General features: G+C 41.5%; 1 protein-coding gene across 1 annotated transcript in view; it reads left to right on the top strand.

The window, feature by feature from the left end:
• Positions 1 to 269: 269 nt before the first annotated feature.
• The window catches only part of LOC144508313 (myelin transcription factor 1-like), a 51,641-nt gene continuing 36,553 nt past the window's right edge, over positions 270 to 15,357 (top strand). The window contains exons 1-8 of the mRNA XM_078236139.1: positions 270 to 282; positions 4,121 to 4,255; positions 6,881 to 6,971; positions 8,583 to 8,690; positions 10,168 to 10,379; positions 10,824 to 11,026; positions 11,673 to 11,933; positions 15,163 to 15,317. Of these exons, the coding sequence (XP_078092265.1) occupies positions 270 to 282; positions 4,121 to 4,255; positions 6,881 to 6,971; positions 8,583 to 8,690; positions 10,168 to 10,379; positions 10,824 to 11,026; positions 11,673 to 11,933; positions 15,163 to 15,317 (1,178 nt within the window). The remainder of the gene's footprint in view (positions 283 to 4,120; positions 4,256 to 6,880; positions 6,972 to 8,582; positions 8,691 to 10,167; positions 10,380 to 10,823; positions 11,027 to 11,672; positions 11,934 to 15,162; positions 15,318 to 15,357) is intronic.

Here is a 15,357-nt window from a genome sequence, read left to right as displayed (position 1 = left end):
ATGTGGTTGACTCTCAACTGCACTTGGGCAATTAGGGATAGGCAATAAATGCTGGCCAGCCAGTGATGACCATGTCCCACAAATGAATATTAAAAAATTGCCCATTTTGCAATGCAAAAATATTTCAAAAGATCAGTGTAATCCTCAGAAACAGAACCTTCAATCTGTTTATTAGATTAACGTAGAACAATACCGCAGTGCATTTTGAGAACTGAACACACACATCTGCCACACTGTGGGCACCACACTCCAAAGTGCTGGAAGTATGAATGAAGAAAGACTGTCTTTCAATGCTAGTTTCTCCTGACCTGGAGCTAGGAATTTACAGACACCTGACAATCTGAAAACTTTCTTCACCAACTTCTAATTTCTCTAACCCATCCCCAAGGTTTTCAGCATGTTTAAAGTCTTAAAGGGACAGGCTATTTTAAGAGTTTCATTTCAATAACAAAGGTAATACAATGCATGGTTAACTGATATAACCATGGGACCTGGATTCAATTCCCGGCTTGGGTGACTGTCTGTGTGGAGTTTGCACATTCTCCTCGTGTCTGCGTGGGTTTCCTCCGGGTGCTCCGGTTTCCTCCCACAGTCCAAAACATGTGCGGGTTAGGTTGATTGGCCATGCTCAAATTGCCCCTTAGTGTCCTGAGATGCGTAGGTTAGAGGGATTAGCGGGTAAATATGTAGGGATATGGGGGTAGGGCCTGGGTGGGATTGTGGTCGGTGCAGACTCGATGGGCCAAATGGCCTCTTTCTGCATTGTAGGGTTTCTATGATTCTATAACACTCCCATCATTATTAAATGGATATTATTTGATTTGCCACGAGCTGTGTCACAGGTGATTAACTAGTATAAGTGCAATAAAAGATTTAATGATAATGGTTTGGGCTATTCTTCTGTGAGTACGCAGTCATAATGGAAACTAAACATGTATCATTTTCCTTTATTGCAGATGCCAGGCTTAAAGGGCAAGATGATAGGCATTATTGGGAGGATGGAGCCAGGAATGTCAGTACTCGAAAGGACGATTTTGTTAACTATCAGGAATTAGTTGCCAAATCACTTCTAAATCTTGGCAAAATAGTAGACGATACCGCAATTCCTTCGTTCTCTGATAAAAAGCCAATTAACAGTGAGTCACAACTTACAGAGACTTGCATTTATACAAAAGACAGCACACATCAGGAAACAACAGAAGAAGAAAGCGATTCTGGGAAGGAAATTATGGAAAGTGAGACTGTGACTGAAGATTCGGAATGTGAAAAAGAAGTTGACCGGGACCATGACTCGATCGAAGAAAACACAATCGAAAACGTGCTTCCATCCACTGATGAAACAAATGAAGAAGAGTGTAAAGAGTTTAAGGACACGACTGATTCCTCCCACTGCAGCGAGCAGACAATCGTTTTCCAACAAGAGGTTGATGAGGCTGAAATGAAGCAGGATATGGAGGAGAACAAGTCCACCGATGTGCAATACAAGGAGAGTGCTGAAGTAATAGTGCAGCTATCACAAGAGACAGAACAGGAAGTTCACTGTGAAGGACAACCAAAGTCAGAAAGTCCAGCACTTGCAGAGGACAATCTGGAGGAATGCACTGATGAGAGCGAGAGTTTACCTCCAAAGTCTGCGATCACTGAAGAGTTAGAAATTTATGATATGATGACAAAAGGAAATCTTGGGCTCCTAGAGCAGGCCATTGCTCTGAAAGCTGAGCAGGTGAAGATGAAGAGAGAAGATGTAAACCGAGAGCCCAGTAGGATATCAGGGGAACAAATGAGGCATATCCACATGGAAGACAAGCCAAATAAATCTTTGGATTCCATCAGGAAGAACCTTTATAGTAAAGGTAAGTGGCAAGTTGTAGCCTGGATGACAATTACTTGATTATTCTATGTACAGCGATTTAATTTTCAGTGCAGTGTACATTGTTATTCCACCACATTGAGCATAAAACGTGCTGTACCGTATGCATAAAATAACTGATCACACACTGAGCAAATTACACATGCTCTGCAGCTGTGCTAGTACTGAAGCCAGAGCTATTAACCACACTAAAACATTTCTCTGAATTATTCAACCTAATGCAGAATAAAGACACAAGATATTGTAAAAACAGCAAATGATTCCAGCATTTTGGTAGTTTACTTTTGTGAAAAGTGAAGCAAACTTAAAAGTGACTTATTACTTATGCATAACATATCCAGCTGGTAATCCACTGGATGACTTACTGGCTAAGTGCATTTAGTGATGCTGTGTAGATGAGGAAAGTTTTGTTTCTTTTCAAAGTTTGCAGTGATTTTAGGAAGGGTGGCAGTGGGCCTCTGCACATGAGTATGCAGGAGGGGTGAGGATTTACTAGAGATCCTGATTCTGATCTCTTCTCAAGAGACCTCTGTTGAAAGTATCTCTGAAAACATTGGTCTGCCCATGGTTAAGAGGTCCTGCCAACACTTTGTGTCCAGGATCAAGCTGTTAAAAAGAAATCCTCACTCCTCGAGATACCAATGGCTGTTGCTGTCAAATGCCAGCATGAGCCACAGTGTTCACCAACCGAGGACAAATAGGGAGAAAAAATAAATGAAAGGCCCTGAAATTGAGATCAGTATATAGTACAAACAATCTATATGCTTTTTTTTCTGAATTTCCTGACTCTACTATTTGATGGAGTCAATCACCTGTCCAGAATCAATGGAAAGTGCCTCTGCTGAAATAGCAAAGAAGAATACAGACAAAGGCATTAAATGTTTATACGTTAGTGTCACGTTGTAATTTCAATATCAGAGACTCAATGCATAAAGGATAAGCCATTTGTGACTGTGGTTAGAACAATAAATTATTGCAGCAGACTTTGATACAATTGGAAGAACATCAGTAACATAGCAATGAATAATGCAGCAGTCTATTTATTCCACATGTGATTTATTTTTAAGATTTAAATCCTTCTTGAAATAACCATTAAGTAACAAATTGCTGGCGTGAACTATATATATTTTTTTAATTTCACATTGCTGAATAGTGGAATTATAATTCACATCCTTGGAATAATGGACTTTTACACTCATTATTAACCATAATCAACTGCAACCCGTGTAATTTTCCATATTTAATTGAATTACATTTTGTTCAGTGAAGATTGTATGAAACAATTACCATTTAAAATGTATCTTCAAATGTTCATTAGCATACAATTAGTTCAATGTTTTTATACTTAACTTGAATGAAACTTCTTAAAATACATCAGCAAAAAATTTACCTATCTTTGGAAATGAGTGAGGGGACATTATAGTTTTGTATAAGGTAACAAACAGCAGACACGAGGTCAGTCCTGAACCCCATTTCAAGTTAAACTCGGATAATAGGAAAAGAGGAAACAAATTCAAATGAATAAAGGATAAATTCATGACTGATGTCAGGAAGTTCTTCTTCACGCAAAGAGTAATGAACACACAGAATCATCTTCCGGGTAAAGGGGTGGAAACAATAAGCTTGGAAACGTGGCGCACGCTGATGGGAGAAGAGTTGGGTATTTCTGCATGGATGAGATGACCAAAGAGATGCTTGCACAGTGGCACAGTGGTTAGCACTGCTGCCTCATAGCGCTAAAGACCCGGGCTCGATTCCTGGCTCGGTTCACCGTCTGTGCGGAGTCTGCACGTTCTCCACGTGTCTGCTTGTGTTTCCTCCGGGTGCTCCAGTTTCCTCCAACAGCCCGAAAGACATGCTGGTTAGATTGATCGGACATGTTAAATTCTCCCTCAGTGTACCCGAACAGGTGCCAGTGTGGCGACTCGAGGATTTTCACAGTAACTTCATTGCAGCATTAATGTAAGGCTACTTGTAACAATAATACATGGAAAAAAAAAGAATGGACTTCACCATGTGAATCTATCTTGTGATCTTCCCTTGGCTTAAACAGTTCCAGTCAAAAGAAACAGATCTTAATATCTTATCAAAAATACCTTATCGAAAGCGGGGATAGTGAATGTGACAGGGTCTGCAGCTCACACAAAACTGTACTTCGCAAGCTTCCCGTGACCTTAGAGGATAAGCTAATGACGGGGAGCACACAAGGGAATTCTTAATGCTGGTGCTTTTGTACACGTGGTTGTATAGATCCCTCAAGGTCTGAGAAGAGGGAGATCAAGTGCCCTACGCCAGGCTGTGATGGCACCGGCCACGTGACAGGATTGTATCCACACCATCGTAGTCTTTCTGGCTGCCCGCACAAGGATAAAATACCTCCAGAGAGTGAGTAGCTGCTTTTTTGTGAGATTGCTCCTTGTTTGATTAAACTTCACAGCGCTGCTAAACAGGTTTTGTTTTACCAATCGGTATTCCCAATCCAGAACTTCAGAGCCTTACTTAGGCAGTTTTACATCTGTTATTCATAATGGATGGAAAAGCATGGGAATTTTCACCCAAAGTCCCCAAATTCACCCCCAGAAGACAAAGCTGTGACCCAAGAGTGCCAATTTGTAAACTTACCCTTGTGTGTCATTGACAGCCGGGAGAACAAAAATATTGGCAGCAATTATATTGTGCAAACAAATTATTTTCTCACATTAATTACCTCTGCTATTTTAAATGGACGTGTGAACCCATTTAAAATAAACGGGTTCATTCCTCTGTTATAATGCTGAAGGAATTTGATATGACAATGCAAAGTATTTGTTCACTTACATTTTGCTGACAGCAATTGTAAGATCCAGCTTAGTAATTTTTCTGTGACTCATGGGTTTCGGGTAACCATGATGAATTATTATTTATAACCGACAATAAAAAGTGTGTAAAAGTCAATATTGGCTCAACTACTGATAATGAAGATCACTTTTAAATCAAAAGCACAAAATTACAAATTAACTGTGTGAAAGCAGCCTATTTTGTTAAGGAAGAGTAGCCTTAAATCAGCAAGCACTTTTTCATTGGATTACATAAAATACGGAGCACAGCAACAGGCCATTCAACCCTATCAACCCACACCAGCGTTTATGCTTCACCCAGGCCTCTTCCAATTTTCCTCAGCCAAACCTATCAATTAACCCTCTATTTCCTTCTTTCTCCGGGGAGGTGGTGACGTAGTGGTATTGTCATTGGGCTAGTAATTCAGAGAACCAGGGTGTATGCTCTGGGGACCCAGGAGGTGAAATTTGAATTCAATAAAAATCTGGGGTTAAAAGTCTAATGATGACCATGACACCATTGTCAATTGTCGCAAAAACCCATCTGGTCTCACTAATGCCCTTTAGGGATGAAAATCCTTACCTGGTCTGGCCTACATGTGACTCCAGACTCACAGCAATGTAGTTAACTTTTAAATACCCTCCGGCATGGCCTTGCAAGCCATTCACTTCAAGGGCAAATATGGATAGCAACAAATGCTGGCCTTTCCAACAACACCCACATCCCATGAAAGAATTTTTTAAAATATTATCTAACTTCCCCTTAAATAAATATACACTATTCATCCCAACTACCCACTGTGACACCTGATAATAGTGAAATGTGTTGTGTGAACTGAACTATTTGGTAGAAGAAATTAAATAACATCAATACTTATGGGTTTACATTAACATAAATGCATTTGTCCCATTTGTGGACATGGTATTGTCAGTGAGCTCCTGTACCTTGATTAGTTGAAAATAATTCCAGTAATGACAGCCATGGAGATATGATTCTCTTTTTGTTTACTTCCTGTGTTTTAAAATGTTCATAATTTAAATTGGTACTATTCAGTGCCTCCATGGTTTACTCGTATGTAAAATAAGCTTATAACTGAGTCGTACAGACCAGAAGGTTCCAAGTCCCCTTGCTAGCCTGTGCTGAGTTGATAGCGGTTAGAAGTGGTACACTTGGCCTCAGGGTTCCTGCCCTTGATTGCTATCCAATGACTCCTGTCGGAAAACTCTAAGTGCGAATAGTATGTGAGGATAGAATCAAATTCCCATTGTGATTCCCTCCTCCGAATGTTAAGTATCCTGCAGCATTCACATATAGGGGGCGATTCTCCCTAAAACATTCTAGGTACCGAATTCACGTGAAAACTGGAGTAACCCCTGCCGATCTTTTTAGCAAGATTTTCAAAATGAATCTCTCACACTCTGAGTACTGTAGAGTGCCCTAGTGAGATTCACACTGAAAATCAGTGGACGGGGCCTATTCGCACTGGAGAGACCAGCAGCATCGCACCGAATGGGCCACTGCACATGTATCGATCTGTCAGTGCCGAGATCGGCGCATGTGCAGTGGCCCCGCACTGCTGGCCTCCCAATCGCTGGCCAGCCCCGCAACTCCACATTGTCCCTCCATAGGCCCCGCAATCCATAGATCGCCCCATAGGCTCCACCCTCTGTGGCCCCACCCCCTGGCACTGCTCGATGCCGAGCGGGCAATGCCAAGGTGCTCCATTTATGGGGAGCAGGAGTAAACCCCGCTGGATTGAACCATTCCTGGCAGCGGGGGAGAAAGAGACGCTAGCAGGCCCGGAGGCTTCAGTCCCGGGTCCACTACTGATAGGGAAATTTAAATTTAAATATTTAAATCAGCCATGCGTCAGAAATGTCCAGAAATCATGGAGCCGGAAATGTACGAAGGTCGTGGCGCCCAGCGGGGTGCCCACTAAACGGCCTCCCCTCATGTCTCCTGACCCATTGCGCTGGGCTGGGAGAGTCGCCCCCCATGAAGAATAGCCATCTTACCTGATGCTTATGATTTCCGCCATGAAACTAAAGCTCAGATGAAACTGGCCAAAAAGTAAAACTGCCCAAACAATTTACATTTTACAAGCTTCATCTGAATGCCAGCATGACATGATGATACTACTTGTGAAAAGGCAGTCAGTGTTTGATACTTTTTGCTTTTCAATTGCATATTCAGTTCTTGCCATGCATGAAAATGTTTTGAAGTGTCCCACGCCAGGCTGCACAGGACAGGGGCATGTCAACAGCAACCGCAATACACACAGGAGGTAGGGGCACTCTCTTCATTATACTGATTCATTATACTTTGACATTACTTGAAAGTGAAAGATGCTGAAGAACCGTTGTACGACAGTGTACTGGAGTGGATGTTAAATCCAGCTCAAATTTATTCTTGAAGCGTTTGGTTATTTTCAAAATCTGAACCTTTTGTTCTTTATTTAACCTTGGGGGAAAAAAGATGGCTTGTGTCAATTCTTTTGGCTTTTTAAGGAGGATTAACAAATGATTTCCTAATTTCCAGAGCAGGCAGGTAGTTGGCACATTAATGCTTCGGTGCACTACACCATATAGTCATGGTTAATCTGTCAGCAGCTGCAATGCTGGACAGTTCCCCAGTGTAAGGGAGGGGATTATGACCTAACAGCTACTAAAGGCAGAGACCTGGCAGCACACTGTCGCCTCTCACCTCAATCAGGTAATGATTTCTGAAAGAAATGAACAACAACATTAATTATGGCAAAATAGTTTTTATAGAGAGAGGGAAAAAAGTGCCTACTCCCAGGACTCTGTCTCAGAACAGAATGCTAGAAGCTGTGCAAGATTGACCTGTTTAGACTTTCCTGGAGTAACTTCTGCTACCTGATGCCCCGGCCAATGTGGAACTCTCATTCTGTTGACACATTGCTACTCATTTGCACTGTGTGTGGCTGAATGTAAGTACTCAGTGAGAAGTTGAGCCACCCAAAACCGCAAGTTCCCATGTGCCACTCACAGCCAGTGCTGACTTTGCACATCTCCACCAGGGTACATTTGGCCTCCCTGCCCTGGTTTAGGGGAGAAGGAAAAAAAAAAATAGCTGTTTTTGATCATTGTCCGGTACCTCCTGGGAAGCATCACAACTGAACCTGATCTTGTCCTCACCTAACATTCGAGCACATATATTGGAGCAGAAACCATGGTTACAAGCCTTGGTCAGCTGGCCCAGTTGTAGCGCATTCACCTGCATGTCAGAAAGTCATGGGTTCAACTTCCCCCTCACCCAACCAGATATCCAGGCTGACACTGAGGGTGTGTTGCACGGTCAGAGGCTGTCTTTCAGGTAAGGACTGTAGTTTTCTGGTGGGGATGAAGTCACGCTTTCGGGGTCAAAAGCAAGAGATGATCCCACTTCATTGGGCAGCAGGACTTCTGGTGACATATTGCCTATGAAGTGTTTTGAGGCAAGCTGAAATAATGAAATGTGCTATATAAATAAATCTACTTATTTTTTTTTACCATTAAGTTCTACAATCTAATATAGAGTTAAATGTACACAACCTTCAAGTTGATTTAATAGTTACCTTGCCGGATGAAAGGAAATACCGAATACAATCAGTAACAAAATAGTGTTGCAAATTTATTTACTTGCAGTATTCTAGAAATTAAAGAAACTATTTCTTGTCTGGTACTTTTTTCTGCATGGCACGTTTATAACAAAGGGGTTAATCCTTACATTCAAAGAATGATGGATGGACTATGTGCAAGATTGTGAAGGGTTTGTACAGGACCATCCACAAAATGCAGCCAAAATAGATATATCGTTTTTTAAAAATATCTTTTTGATGAAAAGCTGTCCTCAAAAGTGTAGCTAACTTAAATTGCTGCTTTCTTTGTCCCAGCCTTTCTGGATGTCCCATCGCTGCCGCTGAGAAACTGGCAAAATCTCACGAGAAACAGCACAACAGTGAATCTCCCAAGAGCAGCCAAAGTTCTGACAGAGTGCTGAGGTAGGTTTACTGTTCCAAAGGGCCTAAGGCAAATCAGAGAAAGCTGCAAAGATTAGAGCAAATTAAAGAAAACACCTTCTGTGCAGCACTATTTAGATGATTACAAAATCAGATATCCTGCTTACACACACAGATCCTGAAATGACATGGTCTGCAAATTACTCTTTACGTTTTCTAATAAAGTATTTTTGGTGTTATCAATTTTAGCACGGGAACTTTGCATAACATTTTGACTCTGAGTTCTAAAAAGCAATGTAAAGGGTATCTTAGAATATGCAAACACATACAACTATGGTTGTTCACACTTGCTGCATATCATAGAATCCCACAGTGCAGAAGGAGGCCATTCGGCCCATCCAGTCTGCACCGACCGCAATCCCACCCAGGCCCTATCCCCATAACCCCATGCATTTACCCTAGCTAGTCCCCCTGACACTAAGGGGAAATTTAGCATGGCCAATCCACCTAACCCGCACATCTTTGGACAGTGGGAGGAAACCGGAGCACCCGGAGGAAACACATGCAGACACAGGGAGAACGTGCAAACTCCACACAGACAGTGACCCAAGCCGGGAATCAAACCCGGGTCCCTGGCACTGTGAGGCAGCAGCGCTAACCACTGTGCCACCGTACTGCCCATTTTTGTTTCCCACACGGCTTTACTAGACCAGGAGCACTTAATGGGAATTCGGGCACAGCAATCAGCACATCCTGCAGGATTTTCCATCCATTGGAGAACAATCCAGCAGGTTCACTGACCTTCATCCTTGAAATGAATTTCCGATATTCATTTCCACTGGGAAAGGTCAGGACCAAGTGCGCAAATTTGTAAAGTATCAGAGCTACAGATATTACAATAAACTCAAATAATAAATCTAATAAAATATGGATGGAGTGCATCAATATCAGCAAAGTTTCCACACATGACATTCATATGGCATTAAATGGCTGGAATTAAGCATCTACTGATGACCGTGAAACCATTGTCGATTGTCGGAAAAACCCACCTGGTTCACTAATGTCCTTCAGGGAAGGAAATCTGCTGTCCTTACCTAGTCTGGCTTACAGAGCCACAGCAATGTAGTTGACTCTCCACTGCCCTCTGTACAAGGGTAACTAGGGATGGGCAATGAATGCTGGCCAGCCAGTTCCCACGAATGAATACAAAAAAAATTCAGGTAGATTACTACAAGGTGGCAACCTTGATGATACAAATTTGGATCTATCTTATTCTTGTGACGGTCTGAAAGTGAGCTGACATCCGGAAATTTCCACTCTAGGAGAAACTGGCAGGCACTGTCAGCTTGATTAAGTTTAAAGGTTATTTTACATTTTTGCACAAACTAATGTTGTTTGCGCAAAATGAATGAAACTGAAGACGACTTTGCTCATTCAAAATGACACCTCCAAATAAATGGAATGAGACATTGTTTGGACCTTGCTTTGCAATTGAATTTTAACTCTTTGTGACTTACAGGCCGATGTGCTTTGTGAAGCAGTTGGAGATTCCACACTATAGCTACAGGCCTAATATGCTGCCGGTCACCCCTCGTGCTAACCTAGCGAAGGAGTTGGAGAAGTACTCCAAGGTTACATTTGATTACGCTAGTTTTGACGCACAGGTGTTTGGGAAACGTGTGATTGCTCCGAAACTTCAGGCATCTGAAAGCTCACCCAAAACCTTTAAATGTAAGTATGTATTTTGAAACCCAAAATGATCAAACATCAAGGTTGAATGAAAGCTGGAAACCACAGCCTCTGTCACTTGATATTAGGAGTGACACAAAAGCAATTTATTTCACACTTCACATTAAGCACTACTGAATTGATTGTGTTATTAGCAATTTTAGCATGAAAATTCTGCCAAACAAAATGACAAAGCTGATACTTAAATGGCAACATAAATAGTATCTTAAATATCTGCATTTATGATTATTTCCAATCGCACCTCAATCAGCCACAATTACCTGCATTACACCTGCAAAGGTTAAAACTGTTCAGAATCTAGATCTGCTGAAATCAGCTGTTCTCTCGATATGATCTACATCATTTCGTGAGCCATGGAATTAATGTTGAAATAATTTGAAATTGAATCTTGCTGACTTATTTAATATCCTATATTTTCCTGTACAGCAAAACCATTCCCAAAGGCCTCCTCACCCAGTCACAGTCTGTCTACTAACTACGTTAAAACCTCATCCTCATCCGGTGGCTACGACTATGCTCATGATGCAGAAGCTGCACATATGGCTGCCACAGCGATCCTCAATCTATCTACACGTTGTTGGGAAATGCCAGAGAATCTAAGCACTAAGCATCAGGATCATCCCTCTAAGGTAGGTCACTGCATTCCACTAACTCTATTGCTAGATGTGTTGTTTAGAAGGAGGCAGGTATAATTCCAGGGTTGGAACATCTTAGGATTCTTTGGCGGCAGACAAAACCAACAGCTAAAGCTACCCAAATATATGTGTTGCAGTTCATTATTGTCATCAGCTCACATAGTTAACAGTAGTATACGCACAGGAATGTTTTGAGACATGACTGTCACAGTTGCCACAAATGCAAATTTTATGTTGCATACTTAAGAAAAATAAACAAAATAAGAGTTATCCTGCAATCCTGGTTCCCTCTGATCTTAGGAAGAGCCAAGGATTTGCAAGCTGCCGCCCAGAAACATACACCCTTCCGTCAACCTCAGCATGAGCCTAAACATGCCATTTTGACTTGGTGGCCTTTAAGGGATGAAACAGTTTACACACAGCTCTATTGTATGGCAGAATAATACATTGTATGAAAGGTTGTGTCACCCTCTTGCCTTATATAAAACAGTATACCCAACAATTTACTGTGAGCAATGTGGAGATCCCATCATAATGTTAATCTATGTTAATCTTGCTGACCAAAGTAACAAAATTATATCATTGAATTTTCGAAAAATATAAAAAAGTAGTTTCAGTTGAAACCCTTATTATTTTTCAGAATATGGATATTGAGGTGGATGAAAATGGAACCCTGGATCTCAGCATGAATAAAAACCGCAAAAGGGAAAATGTGTTTTCTGCAATCAGCTCGAATGTCAGGTCAGCAGATTTACCTTCCTCCTACCTTCATGGAAGCAACAGCACATGTAGCAGCGTAATGGGTTCTCCACAGTCCAGTCAAACTTCCAAACAGGATGAATATGATGGCCCAATTGACTACACAAAGCCAAGCAGACCAAGGGAGGAAGAGTGTGAAGAGGTGAGTTCTTGGACAGGTCACGCTTAATTGACTGCTCCTGAGAAATATGCTCTTGTTTCCTGGAAAGTCAGTGACACCAACAACAAAAGTTGAAACAAAAACACACCATTTAGTTTATGAACATATTCAGTTATCTGATAAATGAAACAACATAAAACATCACTTGGTTCAAAGTACTTTGGGTGGAATCTTCTGCTGTCACTGGTGGCGATTCTGGAGACGGGAAGGGCATGTAATTAGGCAGCATGGTGGCAAACCAGAATCCCGCCACCTTTCCATCTCCACCAAAATTAAGTTCTGGTCTGGAAAGCCCATGGTCGATCTTCCCGCCCCACTGCCAATTAAGTAGCTAATTAATGACCATTCATCCTGCCGCCACTGGGATTAACCCAGCTGCCAGCTGGCCTGTCACCATGTGACATGCAGAACAGGTAAAGCTCGCTTGTCACCCACTGGGTGGGGGGGATTGGGTGGCCACTGAGAGTTAGCCCCTTACCCTAGCTACTGCCCCCCCTTGCCTACCTATCCCTGCATTCCCCCATAATGCAAACCCCTTCCCCACTCCCCACAGGTCCTCCATGATACTGTGACCTCTGATTGGCTGGCAGCTCACGCCAGTGGCAGTTCCGTCAGCCAGTGATCTTGGCAGTCCTCAATTGGCTTGTAATGGGCGGGGCTTCCCAAAAAGAGGCACTGTGGCTCTCTCGCCGCCTCTCCATCTGGCAGGCAAGGCCCTGACACTGCTCACGGATTCCACTCCTCATTTCAACCCTGCTTTTATCAGTTTCCCTTTTTCCCTTTATTCTCCTGCAAGTAATGACTGACTCATAAAGATGACCAATGTTGACTCAACGTCCAATTTCTCTCTCCTGCCTGGTGAGTCAGCTCAGATCTAGAACTATCCATGTGGGAAATTTTGATTATTGTTATTCTTTGACTCAGTGCAAACATGTATAAGTGTCTTGCCATATTAGATCATCTTAAAATGTTTTATTTACAAAAAAAAAGAAGCTTGCTACACATAAGTGAGCCTTAACTCTCTCCAATCCTGGAATTCATTTGTGACTGTCAGTGGGGAAATATGAAATATAAAGCACAGTATGTGAACAGGTGCTCTGTTCTTTTCTGATTCTTCAGTGAAAACACCTGCCAAGTATGAAAATCTCATTTTGCATTTAGACCCAGACCACAGCGGAGGGAAATTGGACCCAAGAGACTGTAACAGCTGGATAGAAGGTGTTTTATGGTGGCATTTACATTGTGTGCTGATCTAACTTAAATTTCAGATCACAGCACTTTTCAACATGGAGCATACGTGAATTAAAAATGAACTAAAGTAGTACCTCAAGAAACATTTAATTTGCAGTAAGCACTATGAGTATATCTGCACCAAAAGATCTGGAGCAGTTCAAAAAAGTGACTGACCAACATCTTTCCAAGGACAATCAGGGATGGGCAATAAATTGTAGCTTTGATGTGGAGAAGCCGGCATTGGACTGGGGTGGGCACAGTAAGAAGTATCACAACACCAGGTTAAAGTCTTAACAGGTTTTTTGGAATCACGAGCTTTCAGAGCGCTGCTCCTTCATCGGGTGAGTCACCGCTCCGAAAGCTTGTGATTCCAAATAAACCTGTTGGACTTTAACCTGGTGTGGTGAGACTTAATTCTGGCTTTGGCAGTGATGTCCACAAATGAACAGAAAACGCATACAGGGAGGATAATGCATGGAAGCCTTGATTCAAGTTTTATACTTGTTCTGTAGTTCTGGATACTTTCACATCATACAAAGCACTTCTGTATGCACATTAACAAAGCACTTCTGTATGCAGCATAATTCCATAGCCCAGGACTTAAATCTGACCCTGTTGTTCCCAGAAATCCAACTTTCACCAATTGGCCTGCATAACATGTGGAGTATAACATAAGTGACAGGTGAAACCAGGTTTAAGCATGCCATCCTGACCAGCCTTACTGTCTCCACTTCTCTAACCTGAAGTATATTAAATGATTATGCATTATGCACATTCTGCAAATTATGCACATTAACACACAGTTGATCATTCTCTACACCCTAGCTATGACTGTAACACTACATTCTGCACTTTCTCCCTTCCTTCTCAGTGAACAGTATGCTTTTGTCTGTATAGCGTGCAAGAAACAATACTTTTCACTGTATACTAATACATGTGACAATAGTAAATCAAATCAAATCATTGTGTCCTACACAAATACCGTGTTGAGAATGTGCAGCAGTACAGTATATGTATGAATACTGCTACTTCTCTCTAAAAAAATTCTTTTTGCAGATTTATTATCTAAAATTGTTCATATCTGGGTCATTAATTGTTAAATACCTCCCTGCTTTTACTCATAATGTATTTGTGTTATTTAGGTTCTTAAAATAAATATAGTAAACGAAGTACACTAAAAACTTACTGCAATTTTATTGCTTTCAGAATGTGAATACACCGATCTGCATCCTCAAAACATTAAAATCGACCAGTCAGGGAGCAGAGCCCTATTTCACGTTACAATATTATTGAAATCAAACTTCCTGTGCTATATGACTGCATCTTAGATGTCACAAACAGTAGGACCCTGGTAGGCTGTGTTATTAAAAGAAAAACAGCAATAGAAACAACAATATCTCCAAAGAAACTGTCCCAATGCAAATCATATTTAAATACTGCAACCTTAATAGCCTACTGGTCTCCTGATGCTGTTTGGACTTGGTTCTAGGAGATTTCTGGTGCATTGTTTAGACTGTTTCATAGGCTCCTGGCTCCCAACTATCCCTAACCTTCTACTTTGCTCCACTCCCTCTTAAACAGTGTACAATCAATCACATTTCTCCCTCTCTTTTGCTCTGAAGGAGAGTCACACAGACTCAAAATGTTAACTCTGTTTCTCTTTCCACAGATGCTGTCAGACCTGCTGAGGTTTTCCAGCATTTTCTGTTTTTATTTCTGACGGCAGAGTACTTGGAAGACAATTTTAAAATGGTTTTGGCATCAATTGAAAATAGGAAGTTTGCATAGCCAATTTCCATTCCGTAATAAGGCTGTTATGTAGCTGTCACTCTGAGAAATTCAAAACTTAATGGATTATCATTTCTGACAAGAGGCAGCCAACTCATGATCATCAGATCTTTATGAGACAATGGAAGAGGGAAGGGAATGTAGTGACTAATAAAGTACTTTTGAAAATAATTATATTCTGTGATCCTAGATGGAACCTGCCACCTCTTCATTCCCCTCATCAGAGGCAGGAGATCTGGAAGTGATGGATGAAAGTCTAGAAGATAAAAAGTACCCAGGAGAGGTCACGAGCTCCAGCCTCAAAATGAAATTTTCATGCAAGGATGCCAAGAAAGAATTAATAACGTAAATAACCGCGCTGCTTGAGAGCTTTGTTACCTGCAGA

The sequence above is a fragment of the Mustelus asterias genome, chromosome 20 (genome assembly GCF_964213995.1).
Source record: "Mustelus asterias chromosome 20, sMusAst1.hap1.1, whole genome shotgun sequence".
Classification (NCBI taxonomy): Eukaryota; Metazoa; Chordata; class Chondrichthyes; order Carcharhiniformes; family Triakidae; genus Mustelus; species Mustelus asterias.
This window is presented reverse-complemented; position numbering and strand designations above follow the sequence as displayed.